The 18,229-nt window shown below is 41.9% G+C and overlaps 2 protein-coding genes across 2 annotated transcripts in view; one reads left to right on the top strand and one right to left on the bottom strand.

Moving 5' to 3' along the window:
• LOC140486286 (uncharacterized) overlaps positions 1 to 15,089 on the bottom strand; it is a 41,308-nt gene extending 26,219 nt beyond the window's left edge. The window contains exon 1 of the mRNA XM_072585213.1: positions 14,906 to 15,089. Coding sequence (XP_072441314.1) covers positions 14,906 to 15,089 — 184 coding nt within the window. The remainder of the gene's footprint in view (positions 1 to 14,905) is intronic.
• An 80-nt stretch (positions 15,090 to 15,169) lies between these two features.
• The window catches only part of LOC140486285 (lymphocyte function-associated antigen 3-like), a 44,942-nt gene continuing 41,882 nt past the window's right edge, over positions 15,170 to 18,229 (top strand). Inside the window, exon 1 of the mRNA XM_072585212.1 lies at positions 15,170 to 15,326. Coding sequence (XP_072441313.1) covers positions 15,272 to 15,326 — 55 coding nt within the window. The 5' untranslated portion in view covers positions 15,170 to 15,271. The remainder of the gene's footprint in view (positions 15,327 to 18,229) is intronic.

Below are 18,229 nucleotides of genomic sequence, written 5' to 3'. Positions count from 1 at the left end.
CTGAAAATGAGTCACTTTCACTAGCAAGAGAAAAGTGTGTCAGTTAGTGTGGAGCAATGTGTTTAGATGATGTGGCTGTCATGGTTGAATAGCTGGCCATGTGTGCCAGCTGTAAACTGTAAGTGTGAAACGTGCAGCAGTAGAAAATTTATAAATGCAAGTTAAATATAAGGAATGGTTAATTGAGATTTTTGGTATGTGACTTGTGGTTTGTGACCAATATGAATTGTGTGAGGGAATTGTTTGGGTTCTGTATTTGAAGATATATTCACTAACTGCAATGACTCATGTCAAGGCAAATGGACTTTGTGTAGCATTGAATCCAGGTCCCTGGACCCACACTCTTGCCACTGAGTGTGATGTTTGTCAATTTTCTGAGAATTTGTCTGAAACATTTCCAGACTCCCGAAGGATAAGTGTCACCTCACCTCCTTTGTATCTCCTACTTCAAGGGCTCTGGTGTAGCTTCAAGGGGTCCAGTGTAACACCAGAGAACACTGAAACACATTGTTTGCTATGTAGGGCCATAACTCAGTATTTTTCTTAGTCATTGTTTTTTCTGAATCTCTGGTCTCAACTTTATTAGATTTTTAGTGATGGGCCGGGGGGAGGGGCTCAGACAGGATGTGATGGCTGGCATGTGTTTTATCTTCACACTGATATGCCAAGTTGTCAAGAGAACATGGCGTCCCTCTCCCCAAGCCAGAGACCAATTTGGCAAACTATGGGATCCTTTCTGCCTCCACTAGCACTTAACCAGCAGTAAAGAGGCTCCCCAACACACAAGAAGGTCACCAGGTAAATCCTGTGATTGGTCAATGACTCTTTGGTGTGGACAGACAACCTGGGTCCTGGTGGAGCCAAACACCCTACTTTCAAACTCAAAGGTGGAACTCCATTGTTGTCTCTATTGATTGAAAGCCAAACGTAGCAGTTCAGAAATTTAAAGGTATACTTTTTAAATTGTAAATAAGCACCTCGTATTAGTGTTAGTGATCATGAATCAAATTGATTATCATTTTAAAATAATTCTTACAGGAGAGGCACTCTGCCATTCTGACCTGACCTAATCTAAATGTAACTCCAGAACCACACTAATTAGTAACTGTTCTCTGAAATAGCCTAGCAGGACAATCTAATGTAGTAAACAATTATAAAAATGTCTGATAAGAATAAACCACATAGATCAAATGACTTCAGGTACCTGAAATGCGAAAGCACACCCTGTCTGGTCAACCCTACAAAGTCCTCCTCACTGACATTTGGGAGCTTGTGTCAATGCTTGTACAACAGTCAAATAGCCTGACATTGTTATATTCATAGAATCAGATCTTTCGGACAATGATATAAGCTCCTCCTCTATCACCACCTCTCGGTATGTTCTGTCCCACTGACAGAACAGATGCACTAGGGATGGTTGCACAGTGAAACAGGGTAGCCAAGCACTCATGAGTATTGATTTCAAACGCTATGATGCCTCATAGTACCAGTTCAAGTAAGGAAATCTCGAGCTGCTTTCCATCTACCATCCTCCATTAACCAATAATTCAGTACTCCTTGATCGACACCACTTTGAAGAGGTACTGACAATAATAAGAATATAAAATGTACCCTTGAAGTGCACTTCAAAGACCATCATCAGGAATGACTCACTAACAACATTACTGCCCAAGCTGGCTCACTCCTTAAGGCTATGTCTGAAAAATTGGGTCTATAGCAAGTGGTAAAGGAACCAACAAGGCAGAATCCTACTTAACCTCATCTTTGTCAACCTACTATGGAAGATTTGGTCGGAGTGACCACTGCACAATCTTTGTGGAGACAACGTTCCATTTTCACACAAAAGAAACTGTCATGTTATTATGTGGCACTACCACTGTGCCAGATGGGATAGATTCAGAACAGATAGAGTTTAAAATTGGACATCCATGAAGTGCCGTATGCAATTAGCACCTGAATTAGATTCAACCACAATCTACAAGCTCATGGCCCAGCATAACCAAAATTTTATTAATACGATTAAATCAGGATACCAACTTGGCTTAATGCAGTACTATGCATACCTAAAAATAAGATCTTAAGCTGGTAAAGTTACACCATAAGATAACGTTTATATTAACACCAGAAACAGTATGCTACAAACAATGTAAGGAAGCTGAGCTCCTAAGTCTTGCCACATCCATTATGAAAGGTGGTGGACTGTCAAACAACCAATGGGGCACAAGAAGCTTCACAACCACTCTCATTCTCAATGTGGTCAGAAAAAGGTAAGGCAGTACCAACTGCAAGATCGAAGCATTTATAAGCATCTTCAGTCGGAAGTGTCAAATGATAGTCCATCTTGATCTCCTCCCGATGTCTTTGGCATCAGTCAATGCCAGTCTTCAATCAATTTGATTCACTCCACATGATATGAAAAAAAGCTATGAGCTCCCCCTCCCAACCTTTACAAAGTGCAGGCTAACTTTAAGTGGTGCAAGCCCTCACAATGTGGCACCTTTATGCAAGCATGTAAGCACTCAACACTGTGCTTTGCCTTTTGCTGCACCCTGCAATAATTTAAATGATCAGAAACTATGCAAGATTAATTGCACATTTGAATCTGTTTGCCCATGTTTAGACTATATTGAATCTTAGAGCATTTCATTCCAGGAAGAGCAGCTGTGTGATTTATCTCAGTGTTTCTCTGGAAGTATGTTCGGAGCAACACTGCTAGGCATTACCAACGCTGACAATCTTTGCAGTATCAACCACACTTTACAAATGCAGTCAGCCTTCCAACTCCCTTAATGCTGCCTGCTAGGAACATGACTCTGGAATGTGGAAGCCACTATTGCTGCAGTGTTTCAATACTGGATTAGTGGTGCTGGAAGAGCACAGCAGTTCAGGCAGCACCCAACGAGCAGCGAAATCAACGTTTCGGGCAAAAGCCCTTCATCAGGAATAAAGGCAGTGAGCCTGAAGCATGGAGAGATAGTTCACAGCACTTAAAATCCAGAATTAAACAGCTGCGAAAGAATTGTGAGTGAAAGTGATAGGATGCATGGCCACAGATTTTCTGCTTTCTCTATTGAAGTTTCATTGATCTAAATACAGGGAAGTACAACAGAGTACATGTTTAATTAATAGCCTTTATGGAAATACTTAAAAAGTTCTGAAAGTTGATGTTTATCATGTCATGAAATTAACCACTTCCCCAAAGAAGTCAAGGTAATTGCTCTAACAGGATCTTCCCTTTCTGAATTCAAAACGTGAATGTTTACTTCATTGTTGTTTTACTGATGATCTTCAACTTCTGATAATTGATTCATTGTATTAAATAGAGTGGAAGTAATATCAATAGGTCTGTGGTTGCTTGTTTCTTTGTATTCACCATTTTGAGTATTCCATATCTGCCTGTTTTCAATGTACCAATACCTTCCCAGTGTTCATTGACTGCAGAATGATTGGCAATCTTTACAGATTGCTTTTGTCTTCTAGCGAAAAGTGATAAATATAATCTGGCCCTGTGGTTATATTTGTTTGAACCCCACTTAGCTTGTCAAATACTTCTAATTTATTTATCATAAAGTCACTGACATTGTCATAATTTGTAATCTTTGTGTAGGACATGCTCTTCATGCTTACTTTTAGGAATACTTGGCGTAATCATTCAAAATATCTGTTTTGTGCTTTTTCCATTTCATTCTTGCTTATGTTATTTACAGTTTCCATTTAGTGAGAGGGATAAGAAAACTAAAAAGAAAACAAGAATGAGTGAAAATAATTATGTATTCAGAAATTGTAAGGTTGTGCTACTGGTACAACAGTTCAGTAGATACAAATGCTGGGTAGGTTGCAGAATCGGGGGGGGGGGGGGCCCTTTCTTTGGCCAGTATTTAGTAAAACCTTGTACTAGCAACAGAACCTTCCAGTTCTGTCCACCGAGAGGGAAAGTTCTGTCCATCTTTATATTTTCATTGCCCTTGCTTGTTGTTTTGGTTTTGGCTTTTCACCTATGTCAATGCTTTCCTCTGGTAGTTACTATTGAAATTTAACAGTGACCCTGGACTGGATTTTTCCTTCAGGTCCATAGCTGTTGGGAAACAATCACTGGTCTGGAATTTTGACTGGGGTTCCCCCTTAATTAACATGGAGACAGGTTCAATGTCCATGGAAGGAGATGAACCTTAAGCATTCCATCTTGGGGAGAGATGGTAGTTAAGTCACATAAGGGAAGGGTGAAAACATGGAGGGATCCTTTCACTAACATTTTTTAAAGTTACTTTAAAGTAATGGTTCCTGCAACCCGACCTACTCCTGTAGGGGTGGTGAGTGGGTATCCTCCCTGTACAAGGTAACATGCGGCTGCTTTCACACCCAAGAGAGCGAGAGTCTCCAGGAATACTGAAGTACCAATCACCAGCTGATCACTGATTATCTTCCAGCTGCCTAAACAGTCACTGTCAATATAGGAAACTTTTCTTAGGCTCAACAATGCTCTTTAGAAAATCTGACTGCATGAGGGCAGTTAGCCCTGCTAGCTTCAAATTCACCTGAGCAAAAATGGCTAGTGCTGGGAATGGATTTGGGAAATCACCTGACAGCCAGCACCATCCAATCAGGCCATGTCCATCCTCATCTCCAGTGGGCCTGAACATCCTGCCTCATCTGCACAGAAACAGTCCCTGCATTGAAAAACTAACACTTCCAGCTCAGAAATAGTCCTGCTTAGCTAGAATTGAGACTATAACTACTAGTTTGTGATCAGTAATTGCAACTTTACTATTTGCAAGTTTTCAAGTTGAAAAGTCTGAGTTAGAATGTTCCACACAAAGTGAGTCAAAGTTATATTGGTTTCTGATGAATATTATATTTAATCTGATACCATCAGTAACTCAGAAAATGTAATATTGGGATATAAACTCATCCTATCTACCACTTTGTGACCTATGCACTTTGGATTCCCAGACCAACTTCACTTCAGCCACATGTTGCTAGCAGCACCTCATTTGATTGAGCATTTAAAACTTGTCATGTGGACCCCCGAATCAGCTTTATTTACTTCTGGATGCAATAAAAGTGGGCAGGGTGGCTGAGGTTAAGTCTGGTTGCTTCATATGGTTTTAAAAGGAAATAGTAGAAATAATTTTAGCAGAATGCTCTGTTAAAAACAATGCAAACCAAAAACCTTAAGTAAAACTTTATTTAGTTTTACACACAGACTGTTCTATTTAACATTGTCAGGGTGAGGGGTTTGCAAGGAGTAAACCTGTACAGGTAATATTTTACTTTGGTGAACTTTAATGTTTGCATCAATTTACCTTCTGAGGAGAATCCGGTTGTGGCGGCATCAGTGGTGGATTGATGAGGAGGGTGCAAGGCAGCTATTGAGCCCGGTGTGGGACCCTGGTAGCAAGGCAGCAGATGGAGGGGCAAGCACAGAACCCGGTATCAGCTGCTACATTGGCAGAGGAGATGTTGTCAGATAGGCCCGGTGTCAAAAGATGGTGCCTGAGGTGGCAACTTTGACATTGGTCTGGCACTGGCAATCTAGATGGCCTCAAATCAACCAGCGGTCTCTGTCAATTAAATGAGATTCCAATCTAGCAAAGTACTAGTGGCAAGCCATCCTGGAAGCTGCCATGTAATGCCTTTGTAGTTTCAGTGAGTGACTCAATGGAGATTAGGGCTACCCTTTAAAAGCTAAATATTAATATCAATAAAGACAGCAACATTATTGAAGAACAAAGACACAAGCAGCCACATAAGCACAAGATTGCTCATGAAGCAAGCCATTATAGAACATAGAACATAGAACATAGAAGAATACAGCGCAGTACAGGCCCTTCAGCCCTCGATGTTGCGCCGATCAAAGCCCACCTAACCTACACTAACCCACTATCCTCCATATACCTATCCAATGCCCGCTTAAATACCCATAAAGAGGGAGAGTCCACTACTGCTACTGGCAGGGCATTCCATGAACTTACGACTCGCTGAGTGAAGAACCTACCCCTAACATCAGTCCTATATCTACCCCCCCTTAATTTAAAGCTATGCCCCCTTGTAATAGCTGACTCCATACGTGGAAAAAGGTTCTCACTGTCAACCCTATCTAACCCCCTAATCATCTTGTACACCTCTATCAAGTCACCCCTAAACCTTCTTTTCTCCAATGAAAACAACCCCAAGTGCCTCAGCCTTTCCTCATAGGATTTTCCTACCATACCAGGCAACATCCTGGTAAACTTCCTCTGCACCCGTTCCAGTGCCTCCACATCCTTCCTATAGTATGGCGACCAAAACTGCACACAATATTCCAGATGCGGCCGCACCAGAGTCTTATACAACTGCAGCATGACCTCAGGACTCCGGAACTCAATTCCTCTACCAATAAAAGCCAGTACGCCATATTCCTTCTTCACTGCACTATTTACCTGGGTGGCAACTTTCAGAGATCTGTGTACATGGACACCAAGATCCCTCTGCTCGTCCACACTACCAAGTAGTGGTTGGTAAAGATGTGAATCAGATGCCAGAATAGATCTGGGGACAACCTTCAGTACATACAAGCAAGCAGTACACACAGAAAGCATTGTGATAGTGGCCTGCTACATTTTTGCCAACACCATAATGAAGAGAAGGCTGGAATGTCAGGAGGAGGATTCTGAGGGTTGCTCAGCATCTTTAGAAGAAGGAGGAGGAGGGGGTGGAGCCTGATGTGTCCAAGTGCCTGCAATCACTCACCTACATGTTATGAGAAGTCCATGATAAACTAATCCAGGCATGGTTCAAATAATCTGACTGTGAGATGGCAGAGCAATGCTCAACCTGCTGTTCAATCACATCCACCACACTCTGCAACACATAGCAATTCCAAAGTCAGAACATTGCCAATCTTTGTTCGTCTTTCATTGGTACATCATTCTACTAAGGTTAACTCTATCTGAAAGGTAGGAAGGAACAACGGGGATGAGTGGGCAATGGAAATTTAAAATAAAATGAATGATTCATTAACATTTTGCAATACATTAATACATTGACATTTTCATAGTCACTCAAGTGAATCTCCTCATGCTGCGTAAGATTGTTTTTCCCCAGGTACTCCTACATAATGCTTCAGCAGTACTAGAGGCAGCTGATTACTCCCCTATCAGCAATGGTTCCCATTACCAATATTCTCTGAGTTTTTCAAAGAAAGCTCCATAGCACCTTCATAGAACATAGAACATAGAAAAGTACAGCACAGAACAGGCCCTTTGGCCCACGATGTTGTGCAGAGGTTAATCCTAATGTAAAATACAGTAACTTAACCTATACACCCCTCAACTCACTGCTATCCGTGTGCATGTCCAGCAGTCGCTTAAATGTCCCCAATGACTCTGCTTCCACCACCACAGCTGGCAACGCATTCCATGCATTCACAACTCTCTGTGTAAAGAGCCTACCTCTGACGTCTCTTTCATACCTTCCTCCTAATATCTATAAACTATGACTCCTCGTAACAGTCAATCCTGCCCTGGGGAAAAGTCTCTGGCTATTGACTCTATCTGTTCCACTGATTATCTTGTATACCTCGATCAGGTCTCCTCTCTTCCTCCTTCTCTCCAGAGAGAAAAGTCCGAGCTTATTCAACCTTTCTTCATAAGGCAAGCTTCCCAGTCCAGTCAGCATCCTGGTAAACCTTCTTTGCACCCTCCCCAAAGCCTCTGTATCTTTCCTATAGTAGGGCGACCAGATCTGGACACAATATTCCAAGTGTGGGCTCACCAGGGACTTGTAGAGCTGTAATTGAGACAAACTTGGTCAGTGGTACTTGGAGGCAGAGTGGGCTCTAACAAGTGGATGTTGGGGTTTGGGGGAGCTAGGAATGGAAGTTAGATGACCATGTTCAGAGTTCCTATAGCTTTGTTTCCTTTCTCCATCTACTCACTCATGGCTTAACTCTCACTTCCTTGCAATCCAAGAACAGGAGAAAAGTTCACTGCACATCAGTAAAGTGTTGAACAATTAAGGAAAAGCTTTCCTCTTATATAAAGTGGCAAAGAGTGCAGGACAAGTATGCACACAGTTCTCTGCCTCATTCAATGCTCCCTACTACTTTTTCAATGGATACTCATGCCAGCACAGGAACTTTGACATATCCTGGCACCCATGTCCGAGACTGACTCCTCCAAACTTTCTCCAAGGATGGTCAATGATTTTGCAAGTTCATTTAAATCCAAAAGTAGGTTAGCAGCTAGGCTGTTACATTTAGGGGCAAGGAACCAGGCACTTTCTGTAGAAACATGCAGGCCCCATGGAAAATCCAGTCAGTTTCCCTTAATTGGCTTTACCTGGCCCTTTATGGATTAGATTAGATTAGATTAGATTAGATTACTTACAGTGTGGAAACAGGCCCTTCGGCCCAACAAGTCCACACCGCCCTGCCGAAGCGCAACCCACCCATACCCCTACATTTACCCCTTACCTAACACTACGGGCAATTTAGCATAGCCAATTCACCTGACCTGCACATCTTTGGACTGTGGGAGGAAACCGGAGCACCCGGAGGAAACCCACGCAGACACGGGGAGAATGTGCAAACTCCACACAGTCAGTCGCCTGAGACGGGAATTGAACCTGGGTCTCTGGCGCTGTGAGGCAGCAGTGCTAACCACTTTGCCACCGTGCCACCCACAACAAAGCAGTTTCTGCCCAGTTTCGAACTGGGGGCCTTTCGCGTGTGAGGCGAACATGAGGACCACTACACTACAGAAACAAGCCTCAGCCGCCCCTGCTGCAGCTCCATGTCAGCACCTTTCACAGCTTTCAACCTCCATCTCACTTTTACTTGAAAACAATCTGCTGAGGATTTGAAGAAAGGAAACCAGCATAGTAGCCATCAGAGCAATGTTTACCTTCCCCTGTTAAACCCTTTACTCTTCTTGTATCACAAAGCTAGTCCCTTTTTTTATATCTAAAAGCTATTCCTTGGCTCAAGGAGACTCTGTCCTTGATTTTTTTTCAGAGGGGCAATAAACCGGGCCGGGCTCTGATCAGTCTGATTTGGTACAGAGATGAAAAGAATTTTGAGAGGCCTTTTGATTATATGTAAACACATGAGACTTCAGGCCAAAGTGTTTATGTTTTAGAAGTATAATGTAAGGGGAGTGGTCAAGTTCAGTCTTGAACTGGGAAGTTCAACAGGGAGCTGTGTGAAAACTTTCTCTCTTTTCTTCCCTTCAACTTCAACCTGTAAGCATGTGTTCCATTTAAACTGGGTTTTAAAGGGAGTTTGCTAATTGAGACTGTTGTGTATATTTGGAATAGCATCATTAAGGTTAGTTGGATAGGTTGAGTTCTATAGGGGTTCTTTATTCTGTTCTTTGTGTTTCATTGTGTAATTTTGTGAACACATTTTTATCTGTTTTAAAATCTAGTCGTCAACCTTGCTATCTTACTCCGGGAAATTTTCACTGTACACTTACCAAAACAAATTGTAAAATTATGGTCTGGAGCTGCCTGCTTAAGAATGTTTTGAATGGTCTGGCCTAGTCTATAACACTTGGACCTGAAAATCAATCTCATTATGCTGCTACTCTAGAACAGTGCCCTTTGTAGATGGCCATTAATGCTCAGTATCTATGTTCTGCTGAGCAGTGTTTAACATGAACCACCATGTGGGCTTTCTTTCTTTCATGAGATTTGGGCACCAGTGTTTATTGTCTATCCCTAATTGCTTTTGAAAAGTTGGTGGAGTCTGACTTCTTGAACAATTGCAATTCCTCTTGTATAGGTACACTCATAGACAGTGTTGCTGGTATACCAAGTGGACCCTCCAATTCTATTCAATGTTTTACTCTTCTGGAACAATGGCATGCCAAGCTTTATTGGAGGGGGTCACATTGAATCATAGAGTCATAGAGATGTACAGCACAGACACAGACCCTTTGGTCCAACTCGTCCATGTTGACCAGATATCCTAAATTAATCTAATTCCATTTGCCAGTATTTGGCCCACATTCATCTAAACCCTTCCTATTCATGTACCCATCCAGATTCCTTTTAAATGTCATAATTATACCAGCCTCCACCACCTCCTCTGGCAGCAAATTTCCCACTGCATGAAAAAGTTGTCCCTTAGGTCCCTTTTAAATCTTTCCCCCTTCATTTTAAACCTATGCCCTCTAGTTTTGGACACCCCTACTCTGGGAAAAGATCTTGACTATACACCCTAAACCTCTAGAAGGTCACCCCTCAGCCTCCAATATTCCAGGGAAAACAGCCCCAGTGTATTCAGCCTTTCCCAGCTTCTCTCCTGGAGCTCAAATGCTCCAACCCTGGCAACATTATTGTAAATCTTTCCTGAACCCTTTCAAGTTCAACAACATCTTTCCGAAAGCAGGAAACCAGAATTGAACGCAGTATTCCAAACCTGACCTAACCAATGTCCTGTATAGCTGCAATATGACCCTCCAAACCCTATATTCAATGTACTGACCAATAAAAACAAGAGTACCGAATGCCTTCCTCACCACTCTATCTGCCTGTGACTCCACTTTCAAGGAACTACAAACCTGCACCTGAAGGCACTATCGGTCAGAATAGATAAAGATAGATGATTTATTTTCAATTCCACATATTTAATTAATTTATTTATAATTAAGTTAAAATTCACCGGTTACCATGATAGGATCTAAACCTATGTCCCCAGAGTACCGCATGGCATGTCCTCAGAGTGTGTAACCTCTTCTGAGAACTTCTTGGTTTCCTTCTGCAGCTGTCCTGCGTTAGTTGTAAAACCCCTGAGAATTGAAAAATCTCACATACAGAGTAGGCATCACTGTGCAGATGTTCACCTTTCATTATTAAGAGTGAGAGGCATCAACACAAGTTAATGTAAAATACCAAATAATATTCTAATTTCTAATTTTGTCACCAGGTGTAATGGAGATTCCCATCTCTCCATCACCATTGACCCTTCCAGTCTCCATAGCCTCCTCTGCAGCAGCGTCAGGGTAATTATCACTTGTGGACCATCTAACCCCAGTTTTCTGACGCTCCATCACATCATACACTCTTTGTCTTCAAGGAGGGAATGTACCTTAAGATATGTAAAAATTGGAAATTGTGTAGGGGATAAAGTGACAACATTTGTAAGTGGTTCTGAGTCTTGGTGTGGGATGGCACTGAGATGGTGGCAAACGTCATTGTTAGCTATACAAATGGAGTCGTGAGGAGATGCCTTGAGACAGAGGAATGATGCATTCATCAGGGGAAGAGAAAGCTGAGGAAGACAGACTGTGGTGTTTGGCACCTGAAAGTAAAATGACACTTATCTTTCCTGCATTAATTCAGTTACTGATTCTCTCTTACTGGAGATGGTCATTGCCTGGCACTTGTGTGATACGGAGGTAACTTGTCAGTTATCAGCCAAAGCCTGGATATTGTTCAGATCTTGCTATACTTCCACATGGGCTGTTTCAGTATCTAAAGTGTTGTGAATGATACTGAACATTGTGCGATCATTATCTTATAACCCCACTTCTTACATTATGCTGGCGGGAAGATAATTGATGAACAATTATTGCTAGTTGGGTCATAGAATCATAGAATCTTACAGTACAGAAGAGGCCCTTTAGCCTATCAAGTCTGTCCTGATAAAAAGACACTACTATCAACACTAGTCACACTTTCCCACACTAGAGCCGTAGCCTTGAATGTTATGATATTCAAATACTTGTTCCTATACTTTTTAAAGATTGTGAGGTTTCGTGCCTCAACTACCCTCCCAGGCACTGCATTCCAGTCTCCCTGTATGCACAGGACATACCTAGACAATTTTCCACATTGTTGGATGGATACCAGGACTGTAGCTGGCTTGGAATACTTTGGCTGAAAACATGGCTAACTCTGAAGCAGAGGTCTTTATTACCATTGCCACAATGTTGTCGGGGCTTAGCACCTTAGCAATATCCAGTACCTTCATCTGTTTCTTGATATCACATGTACTAAATCCAATTGGTTGAAGCTTGGCATTGGGATTGCTGGGGACTGCTGGAGGAGGCAAAGATGGATCATCCATTTGACATTCTGGCTGACAGTGGATGTAAATATTTCAGCTTTATCTTTTGCAATGATGTGTTGGGCTCCCCCATTGTTGAGAACTGGGATATCTGTAGAGCTTCCACACTACCCCATCATTAGTTAGAATTAAAGAATAATAGAATCCCTACAGCTTGGAAGTAGGCCATTCAGTCTATAACAACCTTCTGAAGAGCATTCTACCTAGACCCACTACCCGACCCTATCTCTGTAACCCTGCACTTCCCATGGTTAATCCACATAGCCTGCATATCCCTGGATATTATAGGCAATTTAGCAAGGCCGATCCACTAACCTGCACATCTTTGGACTGTGGGAGGAAAACGGAGCATGTGGTAGAAATCGACATGGATGCTATCATCACATGTGGGAACACCAGCAATCATGAACATGACAGATACGCGTGTGACTCGGCCAGTGTTGGCTACTGCATACGCTGCAGGCAAGAATGCCCTGAGGCATGGTATACTGGTGAGACCATACAGACGCAATGGCAACAGATGAACAGACACCGGGTAAAAATCATCAGACTGGAATGTTCCCTCCCAGTCATCGAACACATCAGCTGTCAAAGACATTCAGTCTTCAATCTTCAGGTAAGTGTCGTCCAAGGTGGCTATTGACATACACATCAACCCAGAATTGCCAAGCAGAAACTGATAACCAAGTTCTGTACCAATGAAGACGGCTTCAACAGTGATTTTGGGTTCATGTCAACCTATGTGTAACCCCACTATAGTCTGTATTTGTAAAATCTTTCTTACTGTCCTGTTTTAACAGTAACACCTTGATAACTTGCTATGGTCTTTCTACTACAATTAGTTTGTACAGATTTTGAATAGTTGTTACTTTGGTTCGACCCTCAGCATGTCATTTCAGCTGGTTGGTTTGTCTCCAGCACCACCTTATTTTTAAGTTTTGGAATTATCTCTCTGCATCATTTAATTGGATTACAGATCATCCCCTTCACTTACTATTCCGCTGTTGACACTTTACTCACACTGTCTGACACTTCTGACACCTGCAGAGACTTATTATTCAACACTCCACTCACACCATTTGTATGATTTTTTTGATCTCTTTGCCCATTGACCTCTCTGCCCATCAATTCTGTGTCTGTATGTTTTTCTTCATGTCACCTGGCAAAGGGGCAGTGCTTCAAAAACTTTTGATTTCAAATAAACCTGTTGAACTATAACTGTGTGTAGTCTGACTTCTGACCAAATCATATTAAAGTATCTCAGTATCCACCCTTCCACCCAGCTTTGTATCACCTACAAATTTGGGGATATTACATTTATATTCCTCATTTTAATCATTAATAATAATCAAATATTGATACTGTAAATTAATTATTACTGATGTGAAATCCATTCTTTCAGGTTGTAATTGGACATTTTAATAATGTCATTTAAATACATTACCTTTGTGTCTTTTTCTCAATCCAACCTTTCCTTCCCCTATCTTTTTATTTCTCTTTCTGAACTTGATATAGCATGGAATTAATCAATTCATACAATGTAGAGATGCTAACTCTCATGGATTAACTGACATTGAACTAATATTGAGCTTAATATATGATTGCTTTACAGGGCTCAAACGTAAGGAATTTGCCATACATATTTGAAATGGACTATTCTGCATGTCCTGCCTCTTCTCTGGTAGGCTTTGGATCATCGATCCTCAATACAACCTTATCATCCATTACCATGTAGCATGACAGAGCAGTGCAAACAGGAACAGTGATGTCAGGAGTGGGAGGAAAATCCGAAATTAGCTTTCGCATCTGCGCTCAATGTTGCATACTGGGGGCACTGTGGTACATTGTAGGGCTTCAGTCCCACACAGCAGGTGACAGGGCAAGATCCTGTCACATGGATTGTTTGGAGTGGTGTACAATGTACCTGCAATTAAATATTTGCAACATTTGTTGCCCATTTGTAGTTGCCCTTTGAATTGATTGTCTCTGGGCCATTTCAGACTGCAATTAAGAGTCGACAACATTGCTGCCGGTCTGGAGTCAATGATGCTGCAGTGACGAAATTTCAGAACAAACCAGTTTTATTGCAGCTTTTAAGGAAAAAATACACTTTAACTGGACTCATTATAATTGTTTCACCACTAACTGCATCTGGATAAATTACAATGTAGCAGGGTTTGATTCAGAAAGACAATAACAAAATATTGTAGATAGTGGAAAGGCAGAACTAAAACAAAAAGTAGATAGTGTGCATATAGTTCAATAGTTGTGATAGCATCTGTAGTAAGAAAAACCTCTGGGTTATAATAAACCATAGGTTCAACAATAATTGTTTGGAGTGGTGTACAATGTGGTAAAAACAATGACTGCAGATGCTGGAAAGCAAATACTGGATTAGTGGTGCTGCTCGTTGGATGCTGCCTGAATTGCTGTGCTCTTCCAGCACCACTAATCCAGTGGTGTACAATGTACCTGCAATTAAATATTTGCAATATTTGTTGCCCATCCGTAGTTGCCCTTTGAACTGATTGTCTCTGGGCCATTTCAGACTGCAATTAAGATTCGACAACATTGATGCTGGTCGTCTGGAGTCATATGCTGGCTTCCCTTTAACAGTTCTCTTTTTTTCTCTCCCATGAAGGTGATATCCCATAGTCACTGTGCTCAGTGACTGGGGAAATGCTTAATGTGCATATTTGGAGATCTTATTTGGTTCCGTCATCAATAATAACTCTCTGGGACTGGAAATCGACTGTTGCTCTTGTGAACCTTCAGGTTTTAATTGGACACTATTTCCTTTTTATTTTTTTTAAAAAACCGTCGTTTTAAAGAATTAGTTTGAAAAGGAAAGATTACCAGCCTTGCGAGAGAGACATCCCATTGGACTTCCTTTTTCGAGTGGAGCTGGTCTGTGGTAAGTTTGAAAGTGAAGGAAGTTCTTCTCCTGCAGCGAAAGGGCATGTTTGTTTATATCAGAGAGAGGAAGCTGAACCTTGGAGGAGGGCGAAGGCGGTGTCTCCTCTCCAAGGAAATGCTTCATTCTTGAGAGAGAGAGAGCGAGAGGGGGGAAGGAATCCGTTGTTCGATACTTCGACCGTTCCTCTCTTTTTGAATGATGTGTTATTTAGAGTGAGTCCTTAATCGGCTGCTTTTCCTGGAGACAGGAGGGACTAACCTGTGCCGCTCCAGGCTGCGCCATCTTCCCTCCCGGTGGAGTGCACCATGGCCCCGCTTCGTGCCGCTGCTACCGCCGCCCTTTTACTGATCTTGGTTCTCGGTAAGTGAGGGGTGAGGGGGGGGACACTAGTCTGATGTGGTGTGGAGTGGAAGCCCCCGGGCCTGGGGCTTGGGCCCTGGGTGGGCCGGTGCCAGCCGCCCAGGGCCTGTGTCGTGTCCCGGCACCGCCCGAAGCCGGAGCAGGGCTCGTGCCCGCGCGCGCCTCTGAGTGAGTGAGTGAGCGAGAGAGAGACCCTCCTCCTCGAAGCACAATATTTTCGTTTGATATTTCAGTCTCTTACGTTTGAAATTGAAGCTCTTTGAGGGCTCGTTATTCCGATGTTTTTTCTCTCTCTAGAAGAACAGGTATGGGCCCTTCTGCCCCACGAGGACCTTCTACCTTTATAATCAGATGGTAGACTAACTCCCCATCCCTTAAATAACTTTGCTTAACAAAAACTTATCTACCTCACATTTAAAATGAACTACTGATTCAGCATCCGTTTCCATTTGTGGAAGATAGTTCGAAAAATTACCCATGGTGTTTGATGTACCTGTCATGAAACCGCCCTGGCTCCCCCCGATAGACAAGTCGAAAATTTTCAGTTAATTATTAATATCTAATTGTAGACTCCCAATAATTTCCCCACCGCAGATGTTCAGCTAATTGGTCTGTAATTATGTAGGTTTCCTCTTTCTCACTTCTTAAAAGCGGAGTGATATGCACAATATTCCAACCTTTGTATCTAGGAAAGTCAGAAAGATTATAGTCGGTGTCTGCAATGTGCTTCCCTACTTTATATATTCTCTAATGGAAGCTGTCAGATCCTGCAGATTTGTCACTCTTCAATTCAATTAATTTCCTTATGCTGATGTTTTACTTCGGCTCCTGACCCCGATCAACTTTTAATTTCCTCAAACTTTCATTAAGCTATCCTCTGTAAATATTGAGACAAAGTAATTATTCAACCTGTCTGCCATTTCTCTGTACTCATTGACAGTGTCCCCCAATGTTAAAAATCGCACACAACCAGGTTATAATCCAACAGGTTTCTACTGTTTACACTTCAGGAGCTAAAAGTAAGAAAGTTTTGCTAAAACTATACAAAGCAGTAATCAGACAACAGCTGGAATACAGAACAGTTTTGGGCCCCTTATCAAAGGAAACATATTCTAGAATTGGATGCAGTCCGCAAATAGTTCAGTTGGCTGATACTGGGTATGGTGTGATTGACTGACTGACTGAGGAGACGATGCCTCGTTGGGCCTGTACCTGTAATTTAGAAGTGTGAAAGGCAGTTGTATTGAAACATACAAGATTCTTAAAGGACTTGACAGGGTAAATGTGGAAAGGTTGTTTTCCCTTGGGGAGAGATTCGGACCAGAGAGCAGAATCTCAGAACAAGGGGTTGCTTATTTAAGACAGAAAAGATTAGTCATTCTGTGGAGTTCTTTACTGAAGAGTGCGATCAAAGCTTGGTTGTTAAGAATATTCAAGGCTAAGGTTTACAGATTTTTAACTAGTAAAGGAATCAAGGGGATAGAGCAACAAAACTGAGTTGAGGATTATCAATGTAGAATGGTAGAGTAGATTTGGTGGGCTGAATGAACTAGGAGAAAGTGAGGACTGCAGATGCTGGAGGTCAGAGTCAAGAGTGTGGTGCTGGAAAAGTACGGCTGGTCAGGCAGCATCTGAGGAGCAGGAGAATCAACGTTTTGGGCTAAAGCCGAATGGCCTACTTCTGCTCTATAAGTTTTGGTCTTGTGGGGCTACCTTTAACAGTCAGTCTAGTGAGGCACAGAAGAGAAAATACTTACGTAAGTGGATGTCTGAAGACTGTCCATTTTGGAGATTTAAAAAAAATACTTGCGGAGTTTAAAAGTTTATACTGTTGCTTCAGGAATGAGGTTTGGTCTGAACAGTAGATCAGCTTCTCTGCGGATTGGAAAAGATGATACAGGTCGAGTTTGTCCACCTGAGGGGCAGGTGGCCTTCTGTTTAATATATCAAATGAAAGATAGCACCTTTGACTCTGTCAAACTAGGTTATATGCTTTTTATTTCCTCCCCATTTGTTCAGGCGACGTGGGAATAGGCATTTGTTCTCTCTTCTTATAGACTAGGATATGGTGGTGAGAGATTATCATGCACTGTTGCAGTCCACGTGGTTTCAGTGAGTGATTTTAGAATAGTGACAATGAATAGACCTAGATATTTACTAGTGACTTGAAGGGGGACTTGCAGGTGATAGTGATCCAGTGCATCTGATAACCTTACTCTTCTAGATAGTTTTGGTCATAGTTTGAAGGATCCTTAGATGAAGGGGCCAAATGTGTGGTTGCTAAATTTGCTGATGAGACAAAAATGGGAGGGAAAGTCAGTAATGTGCAAATACCTCTATTTAACATATATAATATCCTTCGTAACTTCACCAGTTTGGCAACTAACTTTTAGGACATCTAGTGCTAAACCAAACAGTCATGGATAGATCCACCTATAATAGATGGATTGGTTAGGATGTGGTTGAATATTTTCTTTTGGATGGTCTCAGCACCTGCTATAGCTCCAGACTTAGATATATTCTTAAAAACCTGGTCAATAGCTGTGCTTGGTATGTGCATTGAAGCTCTATCCAGAAGTCCTTTTATGACTTTGCTACTCTCAGTTGTTCTTAAGTTATGTCCAATTTGAAAGTGTATTAATTTCTGGAGTTGAGGGAGGTGATCAGCTGCATGTTTCCTTGATTATATTTGTCCCTGGTGCAATGAGAATTCTTAGGATCCAGAGTTATTGTTGAATACTGTCTGGCAACTTTCATTAGTATACCTTTGAGCTGCAACCTATGGCTGGCCTATTTTACCAATAGCACAGGACTGAGCAGGATAGTGATGAGGTGTTTGGGTGTAAGGTCTGATTTAGTGAGTATGACTGTGTCAGGTTGACACAATCTATGTGACAGCGCTG

This window comes from Chiloscyllium punctatum, chromosome 15, assembly GCF_047496795.1.
Source record: "Chiloscyllium punctatum isolate Juve2018m chromosome 15, sChiPun1.3, whole genome shotgun sequence".
Lineage (NCBI taxonomy): Eukaryota > Metazoa > Chordata > Chondrichthyes > Orectolobiformes > Hemiscylliidae > Chiloscyllium > Chiloscyllium punctatum.
The sequence above is the reverse complement of the archived record's forward strand: the minus strand, read 5'-3'. Positions and strand labels throughout refer to the sequence as shown.